The sequence below is a fragment of the Pseudopipra pipra genome, chromosome Z (assembly GCF_036250125.1).
Source record: "Pseudopipra pipra isolate bDixPip1 chromosome Z, bDixPip1.hap1, whole genome shotgun sequence".
NCBI lineage: Eukaryota > Metazoa > Chordata > Aves > Passeriformes > Pipridae > Pseudopipra > Pseudopipra pipra.
The window spans coordinates 30,885,113-30,910,758 of record NC_087581.1 but is presented as its reverse complement, the minus strand read 5'-3'; the positions used below and the strand labels follow the sequence as shown (position 1 = coordinate 30,910,758).

General features: G+C 41.3%; 1 protein-coding gene across 3 annotated transcripts in view; it reads left to right on the top strand.

Moving 5' to 3' along the window:
- Positions 1 to 25,211, top strand: part of EGFLAM (EGF like, fibronectin type III and laminin G domains) — a 73,441-nt gene extending 48,230 nt beyond the window's left edge. For 2 of the 3 annotated variants that reach the window (XM_064643132.1, XM_064643134.1), the window contains exons 14-24: positions 3,424 to 3,549; positions 4,284 to 4,527; positions 8,824 to 8,935; positions 10,470 to 10,586; positions 14,055 to 14,235; positions 16,538 to 16,561; positions 18,721 to 18,799; positions 19,652 to 19,795; positions 22,400 to 22,483; positions 23,528 to 23,631; positions 24,168 to 25,211. In XM_064643132.1, coding sequence (XP_064499202.1) covers positions 3,424 to 3,549; positions 4,284 to 4,527; positions 8,824 to 8,935; positions 10,470 to 10,586; positions 14,055 to 14,235; positions 16,538 to 16,561; positions 18,721 to 18,799; positions 19,652 to 19,795; positions 22,400 to 22,483; positions 23,528 to 23,631; positions 24,168 to 24,322 — 1,370 coding nt within the window. In that variant the 3' untranslated portion in view covers positions 24,323 to 25,211. The remainder of the gene's footprint in view (positions 1 to 3,423; positions 3,550 to 4,283; positions 4,528 to 8,823; positions 8,936 to 10,469; positions 10,587 to 14,054; positions 14,236 to 16,537; positions 16,562 to 18,720; positions 18,800 to 19,651; positions 19,796 to 22,399; positions 22,484 to 23,527; positions 23,632 to 24,167) is intronic. The other variant, XM_064643133.1, reaches the window with a different exon arrangement.
- Positions 25,212 to 25,646: the final 435 nt, after the last annotated feature.

The window sequence follows — 25,646 nt, the reverse complement described above, 5'->3', positions numbered from 1 at the left end:
ATCTCATGAGCAAACAGTGCTGCTGATGTTATGTTTGCACCAATATTTCTGCCAGAATCTCTCAGGATGCTTCTTCATGCTCCTGACTGACACAGTCATGTCATCAGAAATCAATAGTGTGTATGCTGAGGTTGTATTTGAAACTATATGGATCGGAAAAAATGTGTTTTGCCTAAAGATACTATTGCGTTTGTCCAAAGCGGTACATGGATATCTCAGCCCCGCAGCAGCACTGTGGCTGTTACAGAGGGCTTTTCCCCATTAAACCCCATCACTGCTGAAGCAAATAGGCTTTCCTGACTACCATCCATTGTTTTACTTTCCAGAGTCATGATATGATTTGAAAATAGCTAGGAATAAATACTTTCAGCAGCTTTGTGAAGTGATATTATAGCATTGTCTCCCCTTCACAGATTAAAAGATGGAGAACTAGGGAAGCTGATTGGCTAGTCCTGTTTTACTTACTAATCTATTTCATCCATGTAATGGGAAGTTAAAAAAAACCCAGGACAATAAAATCCTTGCTTTAATGACCTCCCAGTCTAAACAGTTTAAGAGTAAACCCAAGTTAGAGAGCAAGTGGTAAAGGCAAGAAATAGATACCATATCACTGAACTCTCTGTGCCATGCTTCAACCACAAAGTCATCTTTCTTCTCTTCTTAGCTGTGCATTTGGCACCTCAAGAAGGAAGCGACTAATAAGAAACTTCGTAACAATTGCTGTGTATTCTCTAGATACCATGATCAAACTTCTGTGCTATACAGGGGGAGGACAGAGTGGCCCAAGAAACAGTTGCTGAAAAGAGTAAGACTTTGGAAGCAGAGTGTAATTTCACGATAGAATGAGAATCTATGAACTTTAGATAGATGAAAGCCCTGCTGAAGTTCCCTGAGCCCTAATCTCTATCGGCTTTTGGGCTGCAGCTAGCTTCATTCCCATCCATGAATGCTCCACATACTACTGCATTAACAATCAACATCAATAAAAACAAATGCTGTGTTCTGCAATGTGTGACTCGAAACTGAGTGATAAAGCCTTACTATCCTTACATGACTGCACACATTCATATGAAACTGTACCAGAAGAGACTTGCAAACTATATGTCATGTAAGTTAAACGCAAAAAACCTGCAAGTAAACTCTACTAGGGTTTGGGGATGACTTTTGCTAGCCAGTTTTTGTTTTTTTTGGTTTTCTTTCTGTTAGCAAAATGTATATAAATCAGAGGTGCTGTGGCACATGGATCACGGAATTGAGGGTGGGGAGGAGAGGGGACCATCCTGCCCCTGCGCCGCCTCTGCTGGCTATAGCAGAAGTCCCACTGGACCGTGAGCTAAGGGGCTGGCAGGGGAGGCAGGGCTTGTGGTTCAGAGCAGGCGCAGCAGGACCCTGGACTCCTGCTGCAGCTTCTCTCCTTCTTCATCTGCCATTGCAGCCAAATATATGCAGCCATCAGGCTCTAGATTTGCCTCTTCGGTGTAGTCACCTGTGCTGGCCCAAAGGTTGTGATGATAAGTCACTGAGATAATGGGAGAGCAGCCTGTCCTTAAATACCAAGACTGCTCCAGTTCAAGCTATTTCTCACACCAGTGATCCTGTGACTTGTCCCATTACTGTTATCTTCCTTGTCCTTTTCTGTTTCTCAACGACTTTAACTTTGCTGTTTGACCATACTGCCACCACTGATTAAGAGTGCAGCAAGTGCAGCAAAGATCAGCGTTGTCTTAGTTTTCTGTTTGTGTCTTCCACTTGATACATTGAGATCCTTGTTTACACATAGGTCTTGGCTCTGTTTCATTGTCTATAAAATAGAGCTAATCCTAATCACTTCTGTTAGTGTCACTATATTGATGAATATGTGAGAGATCTGAGACAAGATAGCTGTCCCGCTTTGTTTCACTTATGGCCATTACAATGCAGACTAGAAGGGAGAAACATAGGTCAACGAGCACTGTGAGCATCCCTTCTCCCATGGCTGGGTACGGGGCAGACATAATTGTCCCCTTCCACAGAGAAAGAACATTTGTTTCCCTTGTGGGGGACTTGTATGTTTTGTTTGTGCTCCTCAAGTTAGCCCTGGAGCCCTGTGTCACGACTGCTGTACACAGACTTTCCCTCCATACAATGAAAAATGGGTTGGCGGGAGATTTTTAGATGTGCAATATGAGACAAGCCTAATCTGCAGGGTGTTATACCAGGTGACCTGAGAGCTGTTACTGCCTCTGTCCTGAGTCAGTGAGAAAAGGTTATTTTCCACTGCCAACAGCAGAGTGATCAGGATGAACCAGCACATCAGCCACTGACATCTGCATACTTGTCTGTGGTTCTCTTTCTGGCTATGGGATGGGAATTCAAACTGTGAAGCTGGGGCTGTACTAGCACCAGCACATTATTGAAGATGTGTATAATCCAGGTCTGGAGACCATCCTTACAATCAGAATGCTGTATTTTAAAAAACCCCAAATACTGCAATAGTTTTGTAAGATTTCTCTCAGTCATCTCAGATGAAAAAAACTATTCCCCCGTGTCTATTTTCAGAGCTGCCTCATTAAACTTTTGTCATGTCAGAGATGATACTTCAATGTGCCTCAAAATAAATGTGTAATTCTTAGTTTGTCCCTCTGAATGTGTGCTTACATTTTTACACCACAAAAATCTTACTTCAGTTTTCTTAATGAATATGACAAGGAGAGAGTTATTTGATCAGAAACTTAAATAAAGGAGAAAGCAATCAAAATCAACAAGAATTTCAATCAGATGTACATTTAACTGTTGTATAATCTGACTTATAGATATCAGTTTTAAGAAGAAAATTAGTAAATTATTTGTTCTACAACAATTTCAGCCTAATTCCAGCAAGAAGAAATAATCTCCTTGTTATTTCAGTTGATGTGCCAGCATAGTAGAAATGCTTCTTAAAAAGTACATATGCTGATGATATGGATCCTTTTTAGTTCAGACAAGAGAGTCGCCAACCTCATTTTGGCTAATAAGATTAGTTGGTGATGATTAACACCTTCCATGCTCAGCATGACATGGATTCACAGTGAACAAAGAAGCACTTAAGATAATTGAAATTAAACAAGTCACAGTGCTTGTAAACAATCTAGACAATTTTTTTTAATGAGGAAATAGGAAGAAGAGCAGAAGATAAGTAATTCAGGGAATGATTGAAAACTATATTTGCTATGGTTTGTAGTAACTGCTGCTTCTTGCTATTTGTAAGGTCTCTTGCTGGTCTAGTATTAAGAGAAAAAAGACTAAAAATCAAATTACTTTGTCTTAACTGTATACCATTTGACAAAATGGGAAAGAATTCTGTCAGGAGAGCATATTTCATTAGTTAGTAGTGATGTTCAACAGCTAAATAAATCTTCTCTGGCAAACTTCTCTGATAAATTGGTGTTCTGACTCTGTGTTTAGGTGAGTGTAGCAGTGGCATCTGTGATGAGGCAGCCTGCATCAACAGTGGTACCTGTACTGCGAGCAAAGCAGATTCTTACATTTGCCTTTGCCCTCTTGGATTTAAAGGTCATCATTGTGAAGAAGGTGAGTGGGTGCTGGAATGCTTCTATTTCTTTCTATGTGTTATTTAGTGTTCAATGTGTTTTCCACATAGAGACATCTGAGGAGGTCTTGTGCTGTTACACCGACAGAAGAGACCACTTATTACTTCATCTTTTTACAGTCACGTACTGAAACCCTTCCTTCACCACTTTGGAGCTACCTCCAGCTCCTACCTAATCAGTGATTCTCAAACCTCTTTGCTTATTTAAACTAACGGTAATTAGGCATCTCAAACTTACTTTTCAAAGGCTAAAATAATGTACCACTCCACAGATGACCATTAATTCTAAAAAAATACCCACTTTTCTCCTAAAACCGGTGTCCGTTGTATATTCTGAAATGTAAAGGACACAATAGCAATTTCCTGCTAAAACCAGAGAGATACAAATAGCAAAATACATGTAGCATTATTTTCTATGCTGTAGAACTTTTCATGCCATCACCCATTGTGTGCTTCCTACTTTGAAAAACCTTATGGTGAATCACTACAGAAAAGAAATGTGATGTTTCATAGTACTAATATGTCCCTGGAAAAGGAGGGAATTAAGTGGTGTTGGCTAAGATAAAAAAATATTTTTAATTTCAATGACAAAATTTTGAGGTTGTTTTGCTAAATGTTAGCTTTTCCTTAACAAAGGGAATTGATACTGGTTGGTAAGTGTCAGTCTTTTACATTTGAGCCTCAAGTGACCTGTTTGTAATTTCTGGATTTCCAGCACTCACCTTGGCCATACCTCAGTTCAACGAGTCCTTAAGATCATTTGCTAGCACACCCTGGCCCTTGGAACCACAGAATTACCTTTCCTTCATGGAGTTTGAGCTGACATTTCGTCCAGATTTAGAGACTGGTGTCCTTTTGTACAGCTATGACACAGACAGCAAGGACTTCCTCTCCATTAACATGGTGGCTGGTTATGTGGAATTCAGGTTTGACTGTGGCTCAGGAACAGCTGTTATCAGGTAAATGGTGTTGCTTATGTTTCCTTTCCAATAGTGCCATGGTGCTAATCCGGGAGAGGAGTGGGCTGGAAAGAGTAACAGGTTATGATGAGGCGTGTGAGCCCACTGCTCTCTGATGCCTACTTCTGTGCCTAGCACAGAAATGCTAAAACTGTATTCAGGGGGAGAGGGTTTTCTTCCTATAGTGGTTTATGTTTCAAAGCTTTATTATCAGTGCCACCACCTTACTGTAGATGTTACTTTTGTGTCCGTATGGTATTGCACAAATTCCCTCCTTGCCTCCACGACATTGTGCCATAGCTAACTGGGGGATTTTATCCATGTTTTCTACCACAGCATTTCACAATATTGGCACTTTTGTGAGCATCCTCCACCCTGATTTTGAGTTCCAGGCAGTAAGCACCAGGGTGAAGGTGACACAAGAAGGTATATCTCCAGGTCTCTCCACTTCCTCATAGTGCTGGTTTTTGGGAACCCGAGGCTAGGTTCCAATTTATATAAAGTAAGCTGTCTAAGAGATGTGGTTTAAATTAGTTCCCCAGGTTTCCAGATAAAGACAGACGTTTTGAGAATGATTCATTGCATTCCAAAATTAATGTCTAGGACAGAAGCAATGAAATGCCTCAAAAAGGGCTGCTCTCCCTCTCTGCGTAACTGAGTGCCCAGTTTCCAGGCAGCTGTTTCTAGGCTTTCTGAAAAGGCGATGGGCTGAACAGAGGTACTCAGTATTGGGTGTGGTCCGGGAGTCTGCCAGTTTGACCAGTCTGACTTGATATTTGAAATAATCTATATAAAGCTTATACAAAATGTGTACACTGCCTGCAAGTCTTGCATACCAGTGACTTCTGTGGATGGACATCAGGAATTCTGACTATACTGCAATTAGGAGAAATGTACTGATTTTACACTGAATGAGTACTCAAGAAAACAAACCTATTCAGATGACAAAATAAGAGATGAAATTTCAAGGGAGCAAATGCAAAATAATGCACAAGCCTAACAATGTACAGCTGTGGAAAAACAGTGTTGTCAGACAGATCCTGGAGTTGTCATGGATAGTTCTGTGAAAGCAACAGCTAACTGCTCAGAGGCAAGTACAGAAATGTGAGTACAATGCAGAGAATTATTAGGAATGGAATAAGGAACAATGCCTCTGCTAAAACCCACAATGCACCCTGTCTTGAAAACTTGCTGCTAGTTTGGTCAGTTCATTTCAGAAAAAAATAGCAAAATTAAAAAAGAGGTGTAGTGTTGATATCTAGGAGAGGGGATGAAACAGCTTCTACAAATACAGCAGGACTTTTCAACCTGGAAAAAGAGTTTGGTGGAAGTATGATAAAGCTTTTTAAATTATGAATGACGTGGAGTTGAACGATTATTCTGTATTTTTTTCTATGTAAGAATCAGAAGGATTTTTGTTGTTTTTTTCTTTTCAGACAGCACATAAATAAGTTGTGGAAACTAATTGTCACTGCATTTTACAGATGCCAGAACTATAAATAGGTTAAAAAAAATTAGACAGATTTGAAGAAAACTCCATTGAGAGAGATCAAACACAATTGTACGGATGCAGCCTCTGACTCAGGAAATTGCTAAATGACAAGTTGCCAGAAGCCAGGATGATATATCAAGGGAAGAATCACTCCATACTTGCCCTGTTCTATTCTCTTGCTGAAAAGTGGCAGAAATAGCTAATTTTGTAGACCTTTGCTCCAACCCAGAATAGCCCTTCTTACAAAAGCCTTCAATCTTTACTGATTGCGGTCATCTAATTCCTGTTACTGACAACCATAACACATTGAAGTAATTTTTTTTTCTCCAAGAATATTGTAGCACTTCAGAGCACTTTAGACTAAAGTTTTACTGAGATGTAGGCTTTTAAAATGTGGCAAAAGCCACAACCACATGCCTGGGAGTGGACACTGCCCCTTTCTGTTTGAAAGGTGAAGGGCAAACTGGATGCCAGCTAGCACCTGAACTACATGTACTGGGTGAAAAGAGTGTGGTGAGATAGCTGAGTAATGGAGACTCATGAGACAACCCGACTTCATTGAGAGTTGTCAGGTTGTCCTGTTCACCTCCTTTTTCTAGATAATATGTGTAACTCACATCCTGTTGTCAGCTCTGTCAGTGGTTACATAAGATAAATAGATTCGTTGTTTTTCATGCTGGCTTGATCAACATCTGCTTAAAATTCTGCCCTGATCTTCATCATACTGCTTCATGCCTACCATTTGTCTTTAGCTCTGGGACTATAGCTCTGGGTAACCTGACTACCTCTTCCTTAGAACCATCGGGCTGTTAGATATAATATATTCAGAACACAACTATGATGTCTTTTTAATTAGAATGAGGCAAGCTTATTTATGTATGTCAGCAACAGCAGTAGGAAACCTGATGCTGGTGAAGCTTGTGTTTTTCCTGGTGTGTTCCAGGATGGAAGTACACAGTGTGTACAAGGGGCTTGACATGGAGAAGGGATTCTGAAGGGTTGCAGCATCTGAACTATTTGTTGAGATATCTCAGAAGAGAAATTGTTGTCCCCTGGGATTTCCCTTGGCCAGGCATGCACAGGATCAGGATCTTCAGGATTTGGTGTATTTTTTAAGGTTCAGTTTACATGGGGAAAAGTAACCTCACAGCATGTGAAGAGCCAGGAGTGTTCAAATGCCTGAAGAAAATTTTGTTTCAAAAAGCCCGTGATTCCAAGAAACAGCTTGCAGCTCTGAAGTGAAGACTCTGCAAGGTTCAGTCATTCCTAATTCTAATTAAATCTAGCAGAGCAGGTGAGTTAGCATTATGATGATCTAATCAGAAGAGATAATGTTTGTAATGCCACTTACTAGGTGGCCAAACCTATCTGGTCCCTTTATATGTATACATTGACTTCATCAGGGTGTTAAATTCTGATTGATTTACCCAAGGTAGTTAAACCCTAAATGGTGCTACCGAAGAAGAAGAAGAAGAAGGAGAAAAGAAGAAGAAGAAGGAGAAAAGAAGAAGAAGAAGGAGAAGGAGAAAAGAAGAAGAAGGAGAAAAGAAGAAGAAGAAGAAGAAGAAGAAGAAGAAGAAGAAGAAGAAGAAGAAGAAGAAGTGACTGGCATTGCTTGATGATATTTTCTTATGGAGCTTTTCTGAACCAAGTGTCATTCAGAAGTGACAAGTAGTATTGTCAGCATTGTCCAAATAGATAAAAACAGGCTTTGAGAAAATTGGGAGAACCAAAATAGATACAACAGAAAGATTTCAAAACTCAAGTTGATTGTTAAGAAAAAAAAAGAAATTGTTATTTTCACATTTTCAAAATTACATACCTTTTTGAATCAGCATTTGAATCACTATTGACTCACTATTTAAAATCACATTTTTTTTCATTTCTTTCATTTTGAAATATATAATGTTTTTTCTTTTTTAAATGTAAATAGCCTGAAAATACAAACCATTATTTCATCCCCAAAAATTCTGTGTTTTTTAACTGGAAGCTAGAAAGTCTCCAAGAGTCCTAGATAGCAGGATTTCTGTTTTTTCCAGCTTGACCAGTGAATCAAACACAGGTTTTCATTGCTCCTGGAGGAATCCTGCAAGATCTCATTTAGACATAAAATGTTTTAACCAGTGTAGTGAAATGACATTTGAAAACAAGGTACAAAGATCTGTTAAACTTGTAAAGTGAAATGTGGTTTTGCCCTTCATACAGGCTGCTATTCATATCAGTGTTGAACTAGTAGTTGAACAGTTTAAAAATGCCTCCTTTGAGACTGGTGAATACTTTGCACAGCTGGGGATTATTGTTTCTAGCCAAGATCTCATCACATTAGGCTTGTATTTTAGTTACTTCCTGTTAATGTACAGCATCCGGGCTGCACATGTGTGCGTATAGATGTCACTGTAATAGGATGCATAAACTGAGATGATAAGCCAACACAAAGTAGTTCTGTTTTAAAAGAGGATGAAGGATGTAGGACTAGACCAATCATTTAGTGGGAAGCTTTTAGTGAAATGAGGATGTACAGCTGAGACAAAAATTTGTCTTTACTCATTATAAGTGACTGAACAGAAAAACTAGCTTAGAGGTAGCTAAAACACAGGCTAGAGTGCTTGTTATTTGCTGTGGGAGCATGGTCTTTGCTGATGTGGCTCAGAAAATTGTTACGCCCTTATAAGGAAAGAATCACAGTGGCTTATGGTTATTTTTTTATTTAGGAAATCCTCCCAGAGGACTTGACTTTTTAACATCACAAAATATCAGGAAGGCAAAGTGTTACATACTTGAAAGTTTTCTTCCCCTTAAAACAGGAGTGAAGAACCTGTCAGTCTGGGTCAGTGGCATGAGTTGCGAGTGTCTCGCACAGCGAAGAATGGTATCCTACAAGTGGACAAGCAAAAGCCAGTGGAAGGGATGGCAGAGGTGAGCATATGATATGACTTGTCTTGAATGCAGCTGTTAGACTGTAAAAGTGATTGCATAGTGAACTATACAGTCTGCTCTCAAAGCTCTTACAAGCTTAAAAAAGTATACACATTAGGGAAACATCGTAAGACCAAAGCTGGAAATCTGTGAGCAAAGTCTTCCCTCAGATGACAGGGAAGCAGCTGAAATCCCTACCTACTCTTGACATGTAACTGGACTCACATTTTTGTGTCTGGTTCATACTTATTCTGGAGGTTCTTTTCTTGGTACTTACTTGTGGCTAAGTCTGCTGAATAATGTGTGCTGTAGGAAATTTGTCATCTGGAGAAGAATTATGCTGAAAAGTATGTGCCCGAAGTCCTGTTCTTTAGCTCTCTCTGAATATTGTCCTGGAAAGGTAGGCCAAAAGAAAATTGTTTCTTGTCTTCTTGCAAAAGTAATTTGTAGGGCAGAGTAAGAGCTGAAATATTCAAACAGTTGATGACATTTTGTTCTTCACTCACCGAGAGATTATAGTGAGTCAAGTTCGTAATAAAGTGAAATTGTGCTTGTACCAAGTGGGATATTCACTCTAAGCACTCAAATTCAAGCACAAAGGTATTTTTTTTATCTCAAGAACCTGAGGTTAGAACTGCTTAGAAAGTGTCCTTTATTCTTTCCTAGTGGACAGTGTGGACAGAAAACCAGACTTCAGATCCTGTTAGCAGAATAGTCAGCAGCTTTTTCAGCAAACTGGGAAGCTTAGACTATTGTTGTTCAATTTAAATAAATTGAACATCTAGTTGTCTGTCAAGAAACAAACTGAGTGAGAAACATTCAATTGGAGCAGTCAAGACTTCTTTAGATACATGGGTTAAGATGAAGACTCTCATTTTTTTTTCTCTTAAGTGCTTCAGTGCAGCTGCAGGAGGAGGTTGGCTGGGAGCTGCCAACAAAGAAAGCACAGAAACTTCTACAGGGCTGGAATCATGCAGTTATCCTGTCGTTAGCTGTTAAATGTCTTTTAGTTCACTCCAGGACCCTGATTATTCCCATCAGGTATCCTGAGCAACTGCTTTTGGTAACTAACGCAAGATCAATGTTTCTTTCGTTTAGCCCTATAACTTGCTATAGGTTATCTTTCTTTATTGGAAACATTAAATTAGTCTCTGTTGGATGAACTTTGCTCCAATGTTAGCTTTATGAACCTTATTTGGGTTCTAGATTTGCACCAGTGTACCTAAAGGCTTTGCAAATAAAGCTAGATGTGCAGTGGGAAACACGAGTCAATCGCCTTTCTTTCTTCTTTCAGTATTGCCATTTTGAAATACATGAGATTTTCCAACTACTTCTGATCAGGATAAAGCACAGTCAAGTAGAGAGTGTCCTACAATGGCTTTCTTGAGAGAATTGTACTAAAAAATGCGATTAACAGAAGTAAGGAAGCTTTATAGCATTTAATGTAGGGCTATAACAATTAATGTAAACTAATCTGAAGATACAAGCATGGTTCCAGCTACTCTAATAAAATGTTATTCTATGTTTTTTGCAGGGGGCTTTTACACAGATTAAATGCAGCTCTGAAATATTTATTGGTGGAGTCCCTAGTTATGATGATGTGAAGAAGAACTCTGGGATCCTCAAACCCTTCAGCGGGAGCATCCAAAAGGTATGTGCCCAGACAAACACACTGGGGGCATTTATTTCCATCCCATCTAATGCACACTGTATGTGGAAACTTGCCCTTATGCGACTGGCAATGTTCAAAATAATCTAGGATTTCACCTCAGGACCCCACCACAAAGTGCTTAAAGAATTATTTCACAGTGAAAAGTCATTAAACTTTAATAGCCAGTAATTATTACTACTACCAGTCTCCCTCTTTATTTCCATACTGTACCAATAAATGAGCAGAAGCCATATGAGATTGAATTCGGAAGGACATACAAAGCTATGTGAAGATTAGCATTCTCAAACTTGGTGATGTTTGTAGCTCTGTTTCTCAAACTTCCATTATATATAAATAAAGAAATGGAAGAAATGCTTAAATACTTGTGTATGCACACTAAGACAGTTAAATGTCTGACATAACCAATACACTTGTGAGTGAAAAAGAATCCTAGAATCCTAGAAATGACCTTAAAGATCATCCATTCCAAACCCCCTAGCTTGGTCATGAGCAGAGACACCTTCCACTAGACCATGTTGCTCAGATCCCCATCCAGCCTGGCCTGGAACACTTCCAGGGATGGGACATCCACAACTTCTCTGGGCAACCTGTGCCAGTGCCTCACCACACTCACAGTGATGAATTTCTTCCTAATACCTAATCTAAACCTACTCTCTCTTAGTTAGAGGCCATTCCCCTTGTTCTGTCACTCCTTGCCGATGATCCTTTCCAGCTTTCCTGTGGCTCCCCTTTAAGTACCAGAAGATACTATAAGATCTCCTCAGAGCCTTCTTTTCTCCAGGCCGAACAATCCTGTGCCTTTCAGTCTTTCCTCATAGCAGAGGTTCTCCAGCCCCCTGATCATATTCACGGCCTTCTCTGGACTCCCTCCAGGGGCTCCATGTCCTTCTTATGTTGGGGACCCTGGAGCTGGATGCAGAGCTCCAGGTGGGATCTCACAGGGGCATAGTAGAGGGGCAGAATCCCCTCCCTCAACCTGCTGGCCATGCTGCTCTGGATGCAGCCCAGGACATGTTTGGCTTTCCAGGCTCTAAGTACACTTTGCCAGCTCATGTCCAGCTTTTCACTCACCAGCACCTCGAAGTCCTTCTCTGCAGGGCTGCTCTTAATACCAGCATGTATTTGTGCTTGGGGTTACCCTGACCCTGTTGGAGGACCTTGCACTTGGCCTTCTTGTTCTTCCTGGGGTTCAAAAATTAAAATGGATTCCAGTCCCCTTCATGTATTCTTACACTGCACTGCAGATGCACACCTCACTGCCTTCCCCTCACACGATTTTATATGGGACACATGAAAGGAGGATATCTTTTCCATTGTTGGCAGACATTAGGGATAATGTTCCCATGAGGTCAACTGTGCATGGGTGCAGTTCTTTTCTAGAAAATATAAATTCATAGTCAGTCCTAGTAAATAATCAAAAGAAAGTTCAAACTGAACTAATTTTTTTCATCCTAAGCATACTTAAAATAATTTGGATACAGTTAGAAGGTTGGCCCTGAATCCTCATTTAAAGCATCGAGTTCTTGTGTCAGGTTAATGCAAACAAATAGCAAATAAAAAAAATTTTAATAATAGTTTTTTATTTAAAAAATTGAAAAACTCTCTACTGAATCATGTTAATGATTGCTCAAGGACAGAAAAGTAATTGCAGTTCAGTGGAAATGATGTTATCCCTTGGCCTGACATTTTTCACTGTCTTTGTCAGCTGTCTAGCAGAAAACATGAAGTTCAGGGAAACTGGGGGAATGTGTAATACCGGTAGGAACAGGTCAGTCACACAAGCAACAGTGGGAAGGCAGACTTGACTAAATGCAGTGCATTTCGGAGTGCAAGAGAGGAAGCCTAGGAGCAGATAATACAGGTCACACTTACAAGGTGAGGAGTTGTGCCCTGGAGTAAAGACAGTGACAAGGTTTGGGAAATTCTGAGAGTGAGCCCTTATTTCTATGATGTACTCAGTAATGCGGATGTCACAGAAACACAGGATGTGCTGAGTTGAAAGGGACCCACAAGGATCATCAAGTCCAGCCCTGGCCCTGCACAGCATCATCCCCAGGAGTCACACCACGTGCCTGAGAGTATCATCCGAATGCTTCTTGAACTCTGTCAGTCTTGGATTTGTATTCTCAGAGATCTGATGGAATGTCAGGGAAGAGTATTGCCTGCCTTTTGGGTACTGGGGACATTTAGTTTCGTGCTGTGTTTATACATAGTAGGATTTTGGAGAACTGCATAGAAATAGAGCTACGAACATCACCAAGTACTGGAAAATATGCTGAGTGTAGAAAGACTTACTATCACAATCTATTTAGTTTACTAAGATAAGGTGGAGAACTGGCTTTATTGTGGTTTGCTAGTTCCTACGTGGTTTCTTTGGATACAAGGTGCTGGAATTATGCAGAAAAAGATGAGAATCAAAGGCTGGAATCTGAAGCTAAGTTTAAACTCAGAAATAAAAGACATGTTTATATGAGTGTGGGCTTTTTAACCTCTGGAACAATGTAGCCAAAACTTAGAAAGAAGCTGAAAAGGTAGTGAAGTCTTCCCTGGTTCATCTATATGATGGGACTGGATGTTTTTCTGCTGTTGGAGTTGTGTGGGGCTGTTTCAAATAGAGCATATATGCTTGATGCAAACCCTTCTCCCAGTAGGATCCCCTAGAGTGCATTGTCTGAGTTACCAGGAGGCAGAGTAACTATTACCTTTTTAATTTTTGGCCTTAAAAATCTATTGTTCATGAAGATGGACTTTTTCTGATGTAGCTGAGACCAGAAGCTGTACTCACATGTAATCTCTCTTGCCTAGATATCAGCTGAGATTATACAAATGTTGGTTTATTTTGGAGAACATATATTTCTGACACATTAGGAAAATCCCACCATTTAGCAGTTCTCTTCCATTTACATAAAAACAGTTTTGTGAAGTCATTATTTATATTTTTCATTCATCTTAACTCAAGCTTCTTCCAGGCAAGATGAGATACTAGAAAGCAATAGAAAATGCAAAAAACAAGCTGTTCTGCTTAGTATTTCTGTTGTCAACATTCATCTCCTGAGAGGTTTCCTGTTCTCAGAAATGCTTTTCCTCAGCAGTGCTCATCTAATTTTACCATTCTAGCTCATGGCTTGGCTACAAAGCACTCTGCCAGTATTCAGACACAAGCCTGGTAAATCCCACACAGCTTCACCCCATAAGGGGGTTGCCCAAGGCTGTGTCACACTACACATGAGAAATTAATCTTCAGTGGGTCAAGGCGAGCAACAGGATGAGCTGGACCTCTACAACTGGAAAACACACGTTACAAGAAATAGGATTTGGGCCAAGTTTCGAGAGTTACATTTCTCTGACGTCTTCTAGAGAAGTCTTCTAACCAGCAGTACAATACTGTAAATTTTGGAGTTTTTACAATTTATTTTCCTACCTTTTTTTTTTCTTTTTAACACATAGATTGTCTTGAATGACCGAACAATTGATGTGAAACAGGATTTCACTTTTGGCATCAACCTAGCAAATGCTGCCCACCCCTGTGTGATCTCACCATGTGCAAATGGAGGCACCTGCGTCCCCAAGAAGGACAGCTATGAATGTGACTGTCCCCTGGGCTTTGATGGGCAACACTGCCAAAAAGGTAATGATGGCTGCATTTCAACCCAGAAATTTGGAGCTGATTGCAAAAATAAGAAAGATTTAGCACCTACAACTGCTGTTTTAAACATCCCTTGAAATAGAAAGCCTGGAGGCCAGAGCTCCCTTTGCATCTGTGCACTTTCCGTGTACCCAGGGAAGAATTTGTTTTGTTGTTTAGGAATATGGTAACTGTTATCCCAGCACAGAGCTGTGATCCATAGATAGTAACCTGGTATCTGGTTGCTTGTGGTGGCCAACTGCATAAACCCCCTAGTTATGCCGTGATATACAAAGGGGGAATTCCTGACAGTGTCCTCCAGCCAGCAATTGTGTTACATCCTGAAGCACAAGCATCAATAACCCTTGTAATTTTATCCGTGGGGCTGACAGCAAACACTGTTCTCATACCAAAAAAGCTCTAGTACTGTTTTAGATACTGACTACTCTAATAGTAATTTCATCATCTGCACAGACACTACCTTGGTATGGCAAAAGAGACAACCAAGAAGGAAGACTCACCTACGTGCATGTTACTCATCTTTCCTCAGAGCCACTGTAATAGTTCAAACCTTAGATTCAGAAAAGTGTTAAGATTGCATGAAAAGTGTTTTGAAAAATGTGCCTTGGGTTATTCCACTAGATGGAGATGTTTCCCTTCTGTCAGGCTTAGTCTTGAAAAACTCCTAAGGGACCGTTTTGTAATGTGACAGTAAACTCAGTTCGAAAGGTCTGACTGACCCACTGCTTCATTTCTCACAGGCATAGACTTCAAAGTTAAAAGTAATGGTTCTGGTTAAACTGTGATGAATAGATTGGCCTTTTCTTCATAACAGACAACATCTTAGAACAAAAGCATTTTATTAAGATACAGTGCAAGCAACCCCTTTGCTTACGTTGTTGTGGTCTAACTAATAGCCAAACCAACGTCATTTACCCGGTCTGCTTTGTGGGGAGGAGGGAGAATTAGAATTTTGGCTTTCTAGGTATGTACAGGGTGCTAAACTCCTGACTCCAAGTCAGGAGTATCTGCAGCTGTACCGACATCTCCAAAGGCAGTAAAGGCAAGGGAATAATTTGCAGTTTCAGTGTCTGACTCCCTGTCTGTTTGATGAGCTCTTGTCCATTTGCTGGTACCAGAGCTCCTCACCACTCCTGGGCTCCTGACCTGTGCTGAGCCCTGGGAGCAGTGTGCCAAGCTCGTGGTGCCAGCAGTGCTACTGGTTGCTGTTGTCAGCTGAATGAGTGTCCAGGCTTTCAGAGACAGTCTGAAGCACCTTGTGCCTATGACAGCTGGATCCTGGGTGCTGCTTCCTATGTGAATCCAACCTTGATTCATTTTAAAGTGTCCAAAAACACAAGTCACCTGGCTTCTGTCCTGGCTACCTGTGGCTCCTGTTCCGGTGCAGCTCACCCTCCCTGCACTTGCGCAACTTCAGCTGCCACCGAAAATCCAAGGTTTTGCTAATGGATGTGCTCTAGAGAGCATGGAAGTCCCTCCTGAAACTCAGTCCATGACAGCCTTGATGAGGACAACCTGAAATAGGTTTCTCAAAATAATCCTTACCTGTGTCTCTTTGGTGGGGTTCAGATGTGGCAAAGGCAGGATGCACATCTGTGTCCACTTCTATTTCAGAACAGGGTTTTGGTTAGTGCACTCAGAAGCTATGTGACGTGCAGGTGCTATCTCCATCCTTCTTTCTGGTGAGCTGCTGTAACTCCACACTCTTAAAAACCTTGTGCTTGTGAGGGACTACACATCATTCTTCAAAATTATACACACCACTTAAAAACTCAAATAATGCTGGTGTGAGGTAAATGAGATTATTGATTCATATTGTAATGGAGGATTCAACAGAGTTTCTGCTGGCATTGTTAGGTTTTATATTGTTCAAGTTGTGGTGAGTGTTAAAGGTATTTTTGTACTTAATTACAAGATGGAGTAGAACAGCAAAGTGCTGTTTAGAGCTGGTTAAATGTTCATAATTTCCTGGTTAGAGCTAATAGCTGGGTAAATCTTTGTGAGTCACTGGGATTTGAAAGCTAGGACTAGCAGAAGGGTTTGGTGCTGGTCCTAACTGTCTGCACCTTTGAGTGTTTTGAGTGGGCAAACATAAATACTTGGGGCAAAACAATAACAAAAGAGTGCTACCTTCATGGGTGATTGTAGTCACTAATGAAAATGGTAAGTGGGGGATTACACATTTGCAGAAAAGTGGGCATGAAACTAGACTAAGGGAGATTTTTATGCTTTAGAATAATAAAACCAGAATGTTCTTGTTTTGTTTTGTGCTGACTCACTGCAGAGTGTGGAAGTTACTGCCTAAACAGTAAGTACTGCAAATTATGTGAAAACTGCTCTGTCACTGTGTGTCTGTCTGGGTGCTGGGTTTCCATTAAGCCTTGCAAGTTTCTGTCAATAAGCCAAAATATTTTCTAAGGTTATGTAGTACTTCCTTAAACTTCACGCTGTTGATATTTCAAACTGCACCCAAAGCACCTGCCAAGCTCAGAGCAGTGGCTGTAGAGCTGTCCCTATATTCACAGAGCAGAGGGGCCAGGCAGCTGGCTGAGTGTTTTGTGGAGGTAGGTGCTACTTCAGGCTGCCCTGCAGTTCAGAAGTCATTCCTCCTTGTCACAAGGAGCTTTGGTGCTTCTCTGCTGAATCATAATGAGCAAAGAGTGGAGGTGTTTCATCCTAGATCTCCTTACTGCCCCAGTTCCCTCCCAGCTGCAAAGATCCTGCATGCATCAAGGGTACTGCTAAAATTTGTTTGGTCTTCCACAACAAATTCAGTGCAGCAAGTGAAGAGCATACAGAAGAGCAAGCAGAGATAAATGCATATCAAGTTCTAAAGAGGAAATCAGAGTGCTTGAGCCAGGGCTGCTGCATGGCACAGGCACCTTCCCCAGCTGAAGGCAAGAGCAGTGGGGCTCTAGTGCAGGATGTGATGAAGGAACAAGGGCTCCTTTCATGCTCTGCTGCTGTTCGACATGGTCAGAGACTCTCCAGTGCAGAAAGTGTCAGACCTGGCAAGGAATGTCTGGTCAGTGTAACACATCTTTTGCAATCTTCCAATGACATTGGCAGGCTGCAGACTGGCCATGGCCTGTGATGGTTTCTTTAGACACATTAGGCAACTTTCCTGATCTCACTATGGATGAAAACAGTCATTTGTCACTGTCTAAAATTCTCAGTCTTGGCACCTAGAGCTAAATTTAATATTGCTGTTACTAGCTGCCAGTCTACACCAATTGTTGTATATCTATGTTACACTGAACTCTGAAAGCCCAGCCAGCCACTGTGTTGTGTAAAAAAAGCAAGCATCCTTGCCCTGGAAAGCTTGAAATTTATATAGATGGGATTAGCTGTGAGTTGAAGGGATTAGCCCTAAGGAAGAAAATAGGATGAAGGCATCTATTTTAAGTAATTTATACAACTGGCTTATATTAATGGAGCACTCAGTTATGGAACATCAGCAACAAAATGTAGGATGTTCACTCAACAGAAAATCTGTTCAGGCCAGTTTCCAAAGCCTACTGAAGGGCTCTGTATCAGGGATGTTCAATGATTTATATCACACACAGCTGAGTTATTTTACCAAGTCTTCTCCACAGGCAGCAGTGCACCAGCTCCAGGTCTGACTGCAATGTGTGCTACTGTTTCAGCAGCCATACAACATGAGGGTACCTGGGGCTGTCTCTAGAGACATGGAAGATGCTCTCTGGGGGACACGCAAAATACCCTCCAAGGCAGCGCTAGTGTCAAATGCACACAACCAGGGGCTTCACAGCCTCTGCCATGCAGCCTTTAGCATGGTCTCAGTTACTTTCAATAGACCTAAAGTGACCAGAGACCCCCTGTAAATCCTCCCAGGAGGTTGCCTCACCCCACACTGCACCCCAAAGGTGAGCTCTGAACTGACAGCAGCCACTCTGTGCAAAGTCACTTATAGTAAAGGAGAACATGGGAAGCTCACAGGCTGTGCTGCCTCTTCGCCTTCTTTTGCAGGGTGAGAGGTCTCAAATGTGCTCTGCATATGGTGCTCTGTTGGGAAATGGGGAGGAGTTTCTTAGACTATGAACAAGGGCGGTTAATGAATAAGGTGTGGCAAGAGGGAAGGTTAAATCACACAGAGAATCAAATAATGTGGAAACAGGGATAAAGATAAAATTTGCAATCTTTTCCCAATACTTCATGTTCTTGTGTGCTAACATTTGCAGTGGAGCAATACATTAGGCCCAAGACATGAAGACTGTAGGTGGAGGGACTGTCAGCAGTTTATATTGCCTTTACTACTGCCCCTACATTTAGGTATGAACTGGTAGTGCCTTTTTGCAAAGCTGAGTGTGTTCAGCTCTGTTCTGTTTCACTTGCAGGTGCCTGCCAATGAAGCAGTAAATCAATCAAAGTCTTGTCTCTATTTTTTCCTTTTGTTTCTGTATCAGCTAACTGACACTCATCTTCATTTTTTTACTTATTTCTCAGCCATTACAGAAGCAATTGAAATCCCACAATTTATTGGTCGCAGTTACCTCACATATGATAATCCAGATATCCTGAAAAGGTAGTGTATCTGCTGTGAACAGAAATATTCTGTTTTGTTAACTGTTATAATGCTAGGACCCTCATGTGGGAGGCTGTTGTATATTTAGGTGTTTTAAGCTGTATTTCCCGTATTTCCCGTATTTCTATATTTCAGGGAAAAAATACATTTTAAATACATATCCTTACAGCTCAGTTAGTTATAATATCTGAGCATCTTGCAGCCTGTAGAGAAATGGCATGCATACATCTGACATGGACTGGTGCATGCTTCCTTAGAGCAAAAACAGACATACAGAGCCTGTATCTTTAAAGAGATTGAGGACTTTAACTCCTCCTTTAGCCTAACATTTACATCCTTGAAATTATTTTTTTTGGCTGCTGTGTACTCTAGAAGATCCCCAGCACACTGTGGCTTGTTTCAACAAATTCATCCATCTGCCTGTATTTCAGCCACTGACTAAAGGAGGCTTCACCAATGTCCTCACCTGCAACTCAGTAGCTCTCACCTACTGGGACTTCCTGATTTGGCCTTCTTATGCTTCTTCCACTGTCTTCTGGCTAATTCTCAAAATTTGCTTATTGGAATTTCACACCAGGCTTGAGGAGAAAAGGATTTTCTCTTATTTGTGTGGAATAACCTAGTATCTATTGTGTTTGGGATTCTGGAGGGACAAATTCAATTCCCTTCCACTGAAATGCTGAAAATGGGGATGTGAACCAGAATCCTTCACGCATCAGCATGTAGGTGTGTTGCAAGACAGCAACCCACAAGACCAGCAAGAAGAAATGCTGCATGATCTTTTATGATTTTTTTTGAAAGAAGACTGTCCTAGTTCACTATTTTACTGTTATTTTCTTCCACATTAAACAGGGTATCAGGAACAAGAACGAACGTGTTTATGAGATTTAAAACTACCATGAAGGAAGGACTTTTGATGTGGAGGGGAAACAGTCCCATGCGAGCTAACAGTGATTTCATCTCTCTAGGCCTTCAGGAAGGAGCTTTAATATTCAGGTAAAATTTCTCTCCCATATTTGAATATTCAGATAAAATTCCTCTCCCATATTTGTGTAGCACACAGTACACTCAGGGCTTGAAGGAGTTGTCACAACACATCCAGTGCACTTGTCCTTTGGCATAGTGTGATACACTCAGAACCTCAAGATTTTGTTCAGTGTTGGGTCCCATTTGCTGTCTAGAAAAGGATGTGAGTTGAACAGGTAACATGCTGCAAGCTTTGCATCATTTCTATTCTCTCCCAATTTTTAAAACATAATTTTTTGTTGTTATTATCTAAAAGTTACCTTATGAGGGGATCATGCTTCTTGAAGCACTCACCATCTCAGTTAAGCAGAGCAGAGTAGTGTTGGCAGAGGGATCAGAGGTCAAGGACAAACTGCTGATGCCAGTGGTCACTGTGGGCTCATTCTTTGCCAGAGAGCGCACATGGGAGCAGGGCTTCTGCCATCTCCAGCCCCCAGACATTCTACCCTGTGACACACACACAGCTGTCACCAGGCCTTGTTAGTGCCACCATGCACAGAATTGGTCATTTAAGAAATAATGCTGCTGTCAAAATGCTGAAGTTGGGGACTATTGGGAAATGTTGGGTTCTTGCTCCAGAACCTCTTTCTCCCTTGCAGGCACTCAGGCAGGCTCTGCAACTTTTTGCGTGATGCTTTTTTGGGCCTCCTGTCTTTTGAAAGCCCTGTCTTTCCTCTGATTCCCTTCTAGGTTGTGCAAGACAAGTACTGAAACAGCAAACTACAAATGTAATCATTATTATGGATTATTGTGAGACACTGTTGATTAAATGGCAAAGATTTTGTTATTTAAGCTAATTTGAAGCCATCTTTTACTTTACTTGGCTGTCATTTGTTACCATGGATACATAGATAAGTTGCACATTTCTACTTAAATTAATTTCTTTTAAGCTTTTTTAAAATGAGATTTTCAGTGGTTAACTTTGTAAAAATCCTTAGTTTCCTCACTGTTGTATAAGCAAGGCAGTGACTCTGCAGAAATTGCACACTGTTTAAATGTCTTTGGAAGAGCCTGTCTGCCTGATATGCATGGTAGTAAGCGGCTACTGTATTCTGTCATTTTTCCAGACACAGTGCATTTTCTATTAAGGTTGTTGCTCTTCCTCAGACATGAAGATACACAAAGGTTTTAGGAGAAAACAGCTGAATTTTACTGAAATTTTACTGTACCTTTTACATTTAGGAATATGAAAAATTAATTTCCAAAAGTAAAACTCTCATAAGCAATCACTGCATACTGAAGGAGGGCAACAAAGAAGATGGTGAAAGGATAAATGCAGAAAAAAAATGGTCGTTCAGAAAGGTTGATCTTTATGCTAGTTTTTGGCCTTTCAAAAGGTGAGGTCAGTAGAATATCAGGGCTGTGAATTGGTTGGAAGCACTTTTCTGTAGCCCAAGTTTAGACATTTGTGTTCTGGTCCAGTTTGAAATCCAAAACCTATCTTTTCTTTCCCATTTTCTATGGCATTACTCCCTGTACAACGTACCTGGTGCTGTAAATCCTTTCTGTTGCTTCCTGCTTCTGTGGAAACTTATATCACTGTTGTAAGGGATCCCCTTTCATAAGGGATATGAATCTCATTTTTACAAACACCTTGATACAATCCTAAACACCTAAAATCTTCTGTAGCTTCTGACCTAGACTGGTATCCGCATCCTGTGTTAAAAGGAGATTTTTGCTTGAGACTCACTTAAACCCCTGGGGCAGAAACAAATTCAGGGCTACCATTTTGCTCTGGGTAGCTCATGACTTTATGTGCTCTTCTCAAGTACCTTATCCTGGCCATGAATTAACTTCATGTTCAGCCTTTTTAAAGAGGCGATGTTGATTTTAATCTCTTTTGCTTGGTATGGGCTGAAGTCTGGCAGCAGCTGACTCTGGCTAGTTCATCCTGCTGGATTAGGCAGCTGAGCACCCAATAGCTCACTGTGTTGTATCATCTACTTCCCCTTTATTAAGGGTGGCCCAAACTTCTGGGACCTAGAAATTAAGATGCGTGAAGTGTAAACATGATGCGGACGCTATGTCTGCTGAATAATTTTAGTAGAATCAGACACAAATAAATAATTAGGGTGGCAGCAGAAGCAGGAAACTTCATGATTATCTCTGCATTTATTTATTAGGCTTCATCCATTCTGAAAGGTCTTAACCTTGTCTATAATTCAGATGAGTTGTCAATTTGTTATAGATTCTGTGCCAATTTGCTTTTGTAATGATGTATTTATTAACCTTGTTTGCAACTTCCCACTGTTTCTCCCATTAGGCCAAAGGTCACTGACCTTCATAATCCCCTGTTTCAGAGTGGAATTGCCTTGCAAAGGCTCCCTTCTTGTTCCCATGGTATGGTGGTGATGCTACCCACTCTGACCTGGGGAGGAGGGAATATTGACTGCTCCTCTGTGAGCCTGACTTTGTAAAATAAGAGCACTGCTGTTGAGACTATTCCAAAGGACTCCAATGGTTGCCCCAGAACCTGAGCTGTAAGGGAATAAGAATGCCTGAGCAACTTGGCAGGCAACTGGTCCTTGTGAGGGAGGCAGCAACATTTTAATGATTTTTTTTTTTTAATTGTAGCTACAATTTGGGCAGTGGCATTGCTTCCATCATGGTGAACGGCTCTTTCAGCGATGGGCGGTGGCACAGGGTCAAAGCTGTTCGGTAAGCAGACATGCTTCATCTGGGAGGTGTTTTGGAGCCACCCTGCCATTAAAGATGCTGGCTGGTGTGTCTGGATGCTGGTTGGGTGTGAATCACTGTGGCTCCGCAATCAGACATGGCTTAGGAGTGGAACTGTTAGCAACTTGGCTGTTATATTGGAGGTGGCAGTGCCAACTCGGCACAGCTCAAGGCAGGCTGCCAAAGTCATGCAGGGCTATTCTGGGGCTGTGACAGACATTCTCTTAAACCCATACCATTTGGATTAAAAGTATTTTTCTTTAATGTCTGCATTTTGAAATTCCCTAGTGAGCATTTTATGGACTGGCACAAGCACTGGAGCATGGACAGTGTAAGCCTACTTTTTCTATTTGGAGGAGGTATAGACATCTTGCAGTGTATATATAACTGATATTTATAACTCATTACCTAATGAGAGGTAACTGTGCCCAGCACAGAAAGCACACATGCCTCTCTTCATGAGATGCTGGTTCCCTGGAAATCACAGTCTGACATTAGCACAACTTGTTACCAAATTCAGTGAGAATACCAAGTGGCTTTTATGTCAATGCTGTTTTTGACCATACTTAGAATGGAAGTGGCCAAAAGGCACTAGTAAGAAGCAAAACTGCCTCTTAGTATGTTTTATCTCAGCTTGCCTGGTTTTTCCCTTCTGTTGAAGCTTCTGCTGTTTACTTTTAATATTAGATTTGGTTTTTAACAACAGGTCAGAAGCTGTCCATTCTGCTCTCTGCTCTAGCTGTGCAATTTACTTCTTTCCCAGCTCTTTCTTATCTGCAAATGTGTCCCATACCCTTTGCAGGTCTTTGATATCTTAGTCCTTATTAAAAAAAAAATCACCCTGAAGAGTTTGGACTTCCGTAACACACTGTCTGTGGGGCTTCCCGGCAGTAGTCCCAAGCCTCTTCCATGAACCCTGCCAAGCACTGAATTTCCTTGGTCTCCTGGCCACTGGAAGATATTGCTGCTCTTCCTTCTGCCTGGTAGTAGGCTGGACACATGAGAGTCGTTTGCTTTTCATTTCAGGGATGGACAGTCTGGCAAAGTAACCGTGGATGACTATGGTGCCAGGACTGGTAAATCCCCCGGGAAGATGAGGCAGTTAAATATCAATGGGGATCTCTATGTAGGTGAGTGCTCATTGTTCACATTTGGGACCCAGAATAATTTCTGTGTTTGCAAGGTTGGCTGCAAGGCAGAGTGTCCCAACTCTGTCCAGCTCAAGGTGGAGGCATCACGTGGCAGCCTCTAGTGGTCCACAGCCTGGTTAGTGTGAGGAGGCCTCTTTGACTGGGATGGGGTGAGGGGGATGCACCGTGGGGTGCACTGTGATACCCTTGGCAGGTACACAGAGAAACAGTGAGTGGCAGCTGCAAACCCCACACCAAATTTAGTAGGAATCTGGGCACAGGCTTCTTCAGCTCTTACTGATGCTACAGTTTCTGCAATAAATAATTATCATCCCAGTTCATTACCTCCAGCTTATCCCCTCTGTATTTTCAAGTACTTAAAATCTGTATTCAAAACAACACTGGGGAACCTGTAAATCAAAATTCCCTTCTGAGGTACTCTAGGAAAGCTAATGGTGTTGCTGGGTGTGCAGTCTGCCAAACAGAAGCAGACACCTGTGCTGATGAAGAGTTTCTGATGTCTGCCTTTCCCCCAGGTGGCATGAAGGAAATTGCACTGCACACGAACCGTCAGTACCTGCGGGGGCTGGTGGGCTGCATCTCCCACCTCACGCTGTCAACTGATTACCACATCTCACTGGTGGAGGACGCCTCCAATGGGAAGAACATCAACACATGTGGGACTAAGTGACAAGAGAGGAATCCCGGTGCTGAGGACCCATCATGTGCTTGTGTGTGTGGCCGAGTGTGACACAGTCCTCTACAGCTGGACCACGTTTGCCATCTGGGAAGGTGACAAAGCCAAAGGGAAACCCCAAAAAAGAGAACGTTTTCCCCTCTCATTCGCTCTCCTTTCCTGACCAAATGAAACCAAGTATTTTTTGTGTATGAACCGTGCCCTCTACCCTTACAGTGTTTAGTGAACGCTTACGGTTGTGCATCAGTGCAAATGGCAAAGTGTGATGTTGTGAGTAGCTCAATGACTGTGTTGTGGTTCTTAGGTTATCTTTTGTAGTATCAGAGAAAGCACCTGCAATCATCCCACCCTGCAGTGGTACAGTGACTGTGCTGTTCAACAAATACACCATCAGGCAGTGTATTTCAGCAATCACATGTTGGTCCTGGAACAAGCAGATCTTATGACTCTCTGATTTAGCTAAATTATGTTTCATCCTGTGTAACAGGATAACAACTAAAATCACTGGTTTCAAAATATTGTTGTTTGTTGAGGAGGAAAGTTCTTACAAGTCTACTTTTTTATTACAAGCAACAAAACCAACCAATTTTGTAGAAGTAATTTTATACTTGTCTATTTTTTATAGCAGCAGCAGACCTGCTTACATGGCATCACTTTTAACATTATGTGTACTATACAGTTAGCTCTTTGCACACTTTCCTAAAAATAGAAAAGTGACCTGTGGCTTAATGTCTGTATTATACAGTTTTAATGGGGATATTTGTGAATTATGACCAGTTTTACATCTGACTCTTTTTGTTCTGTAAATTTTGACAGTTTGAAATTGTACATTATGAAGCTTTCCTGTCTTAAACAGATTAAAAGATTAGGAAAAAAGAGCAAATGCCTGCTACTGTGGTATTATAAATCACTTTTTTTTTTTTCCCCCAGAGAAATGAGAAAAGGGATTGCAAGAGACCTTGGTGGGTCACAGTCCTCTTAAAGTAATATGTTTTCTAGGCACTGGAACAACACTTATGAAGCTTGATTACCAAACTGTAATTTAATCAGGCAAACAGAATGCTGTTGAGACAAAATTAGACAATGGTCCAGAATTTCATAGTTTGGAGATTTTCCTTCCTTAATTCTTTGTTCAAAGTGGATGAGTGAGCCATTTTTGGGGGTGGCGGGGGGAAGAAGAGAGACCCACCAGAGCTTGCCCCATGCCCACAGTGGGACAAGCACAAACCTCCTCAGTGGCTCAAGCTCATCTGAATACCTGTGAGCTAAAAGGACTTGATGAGGTGGAAGTAGTGGAAGTTTCTGCTGCATTTTTACT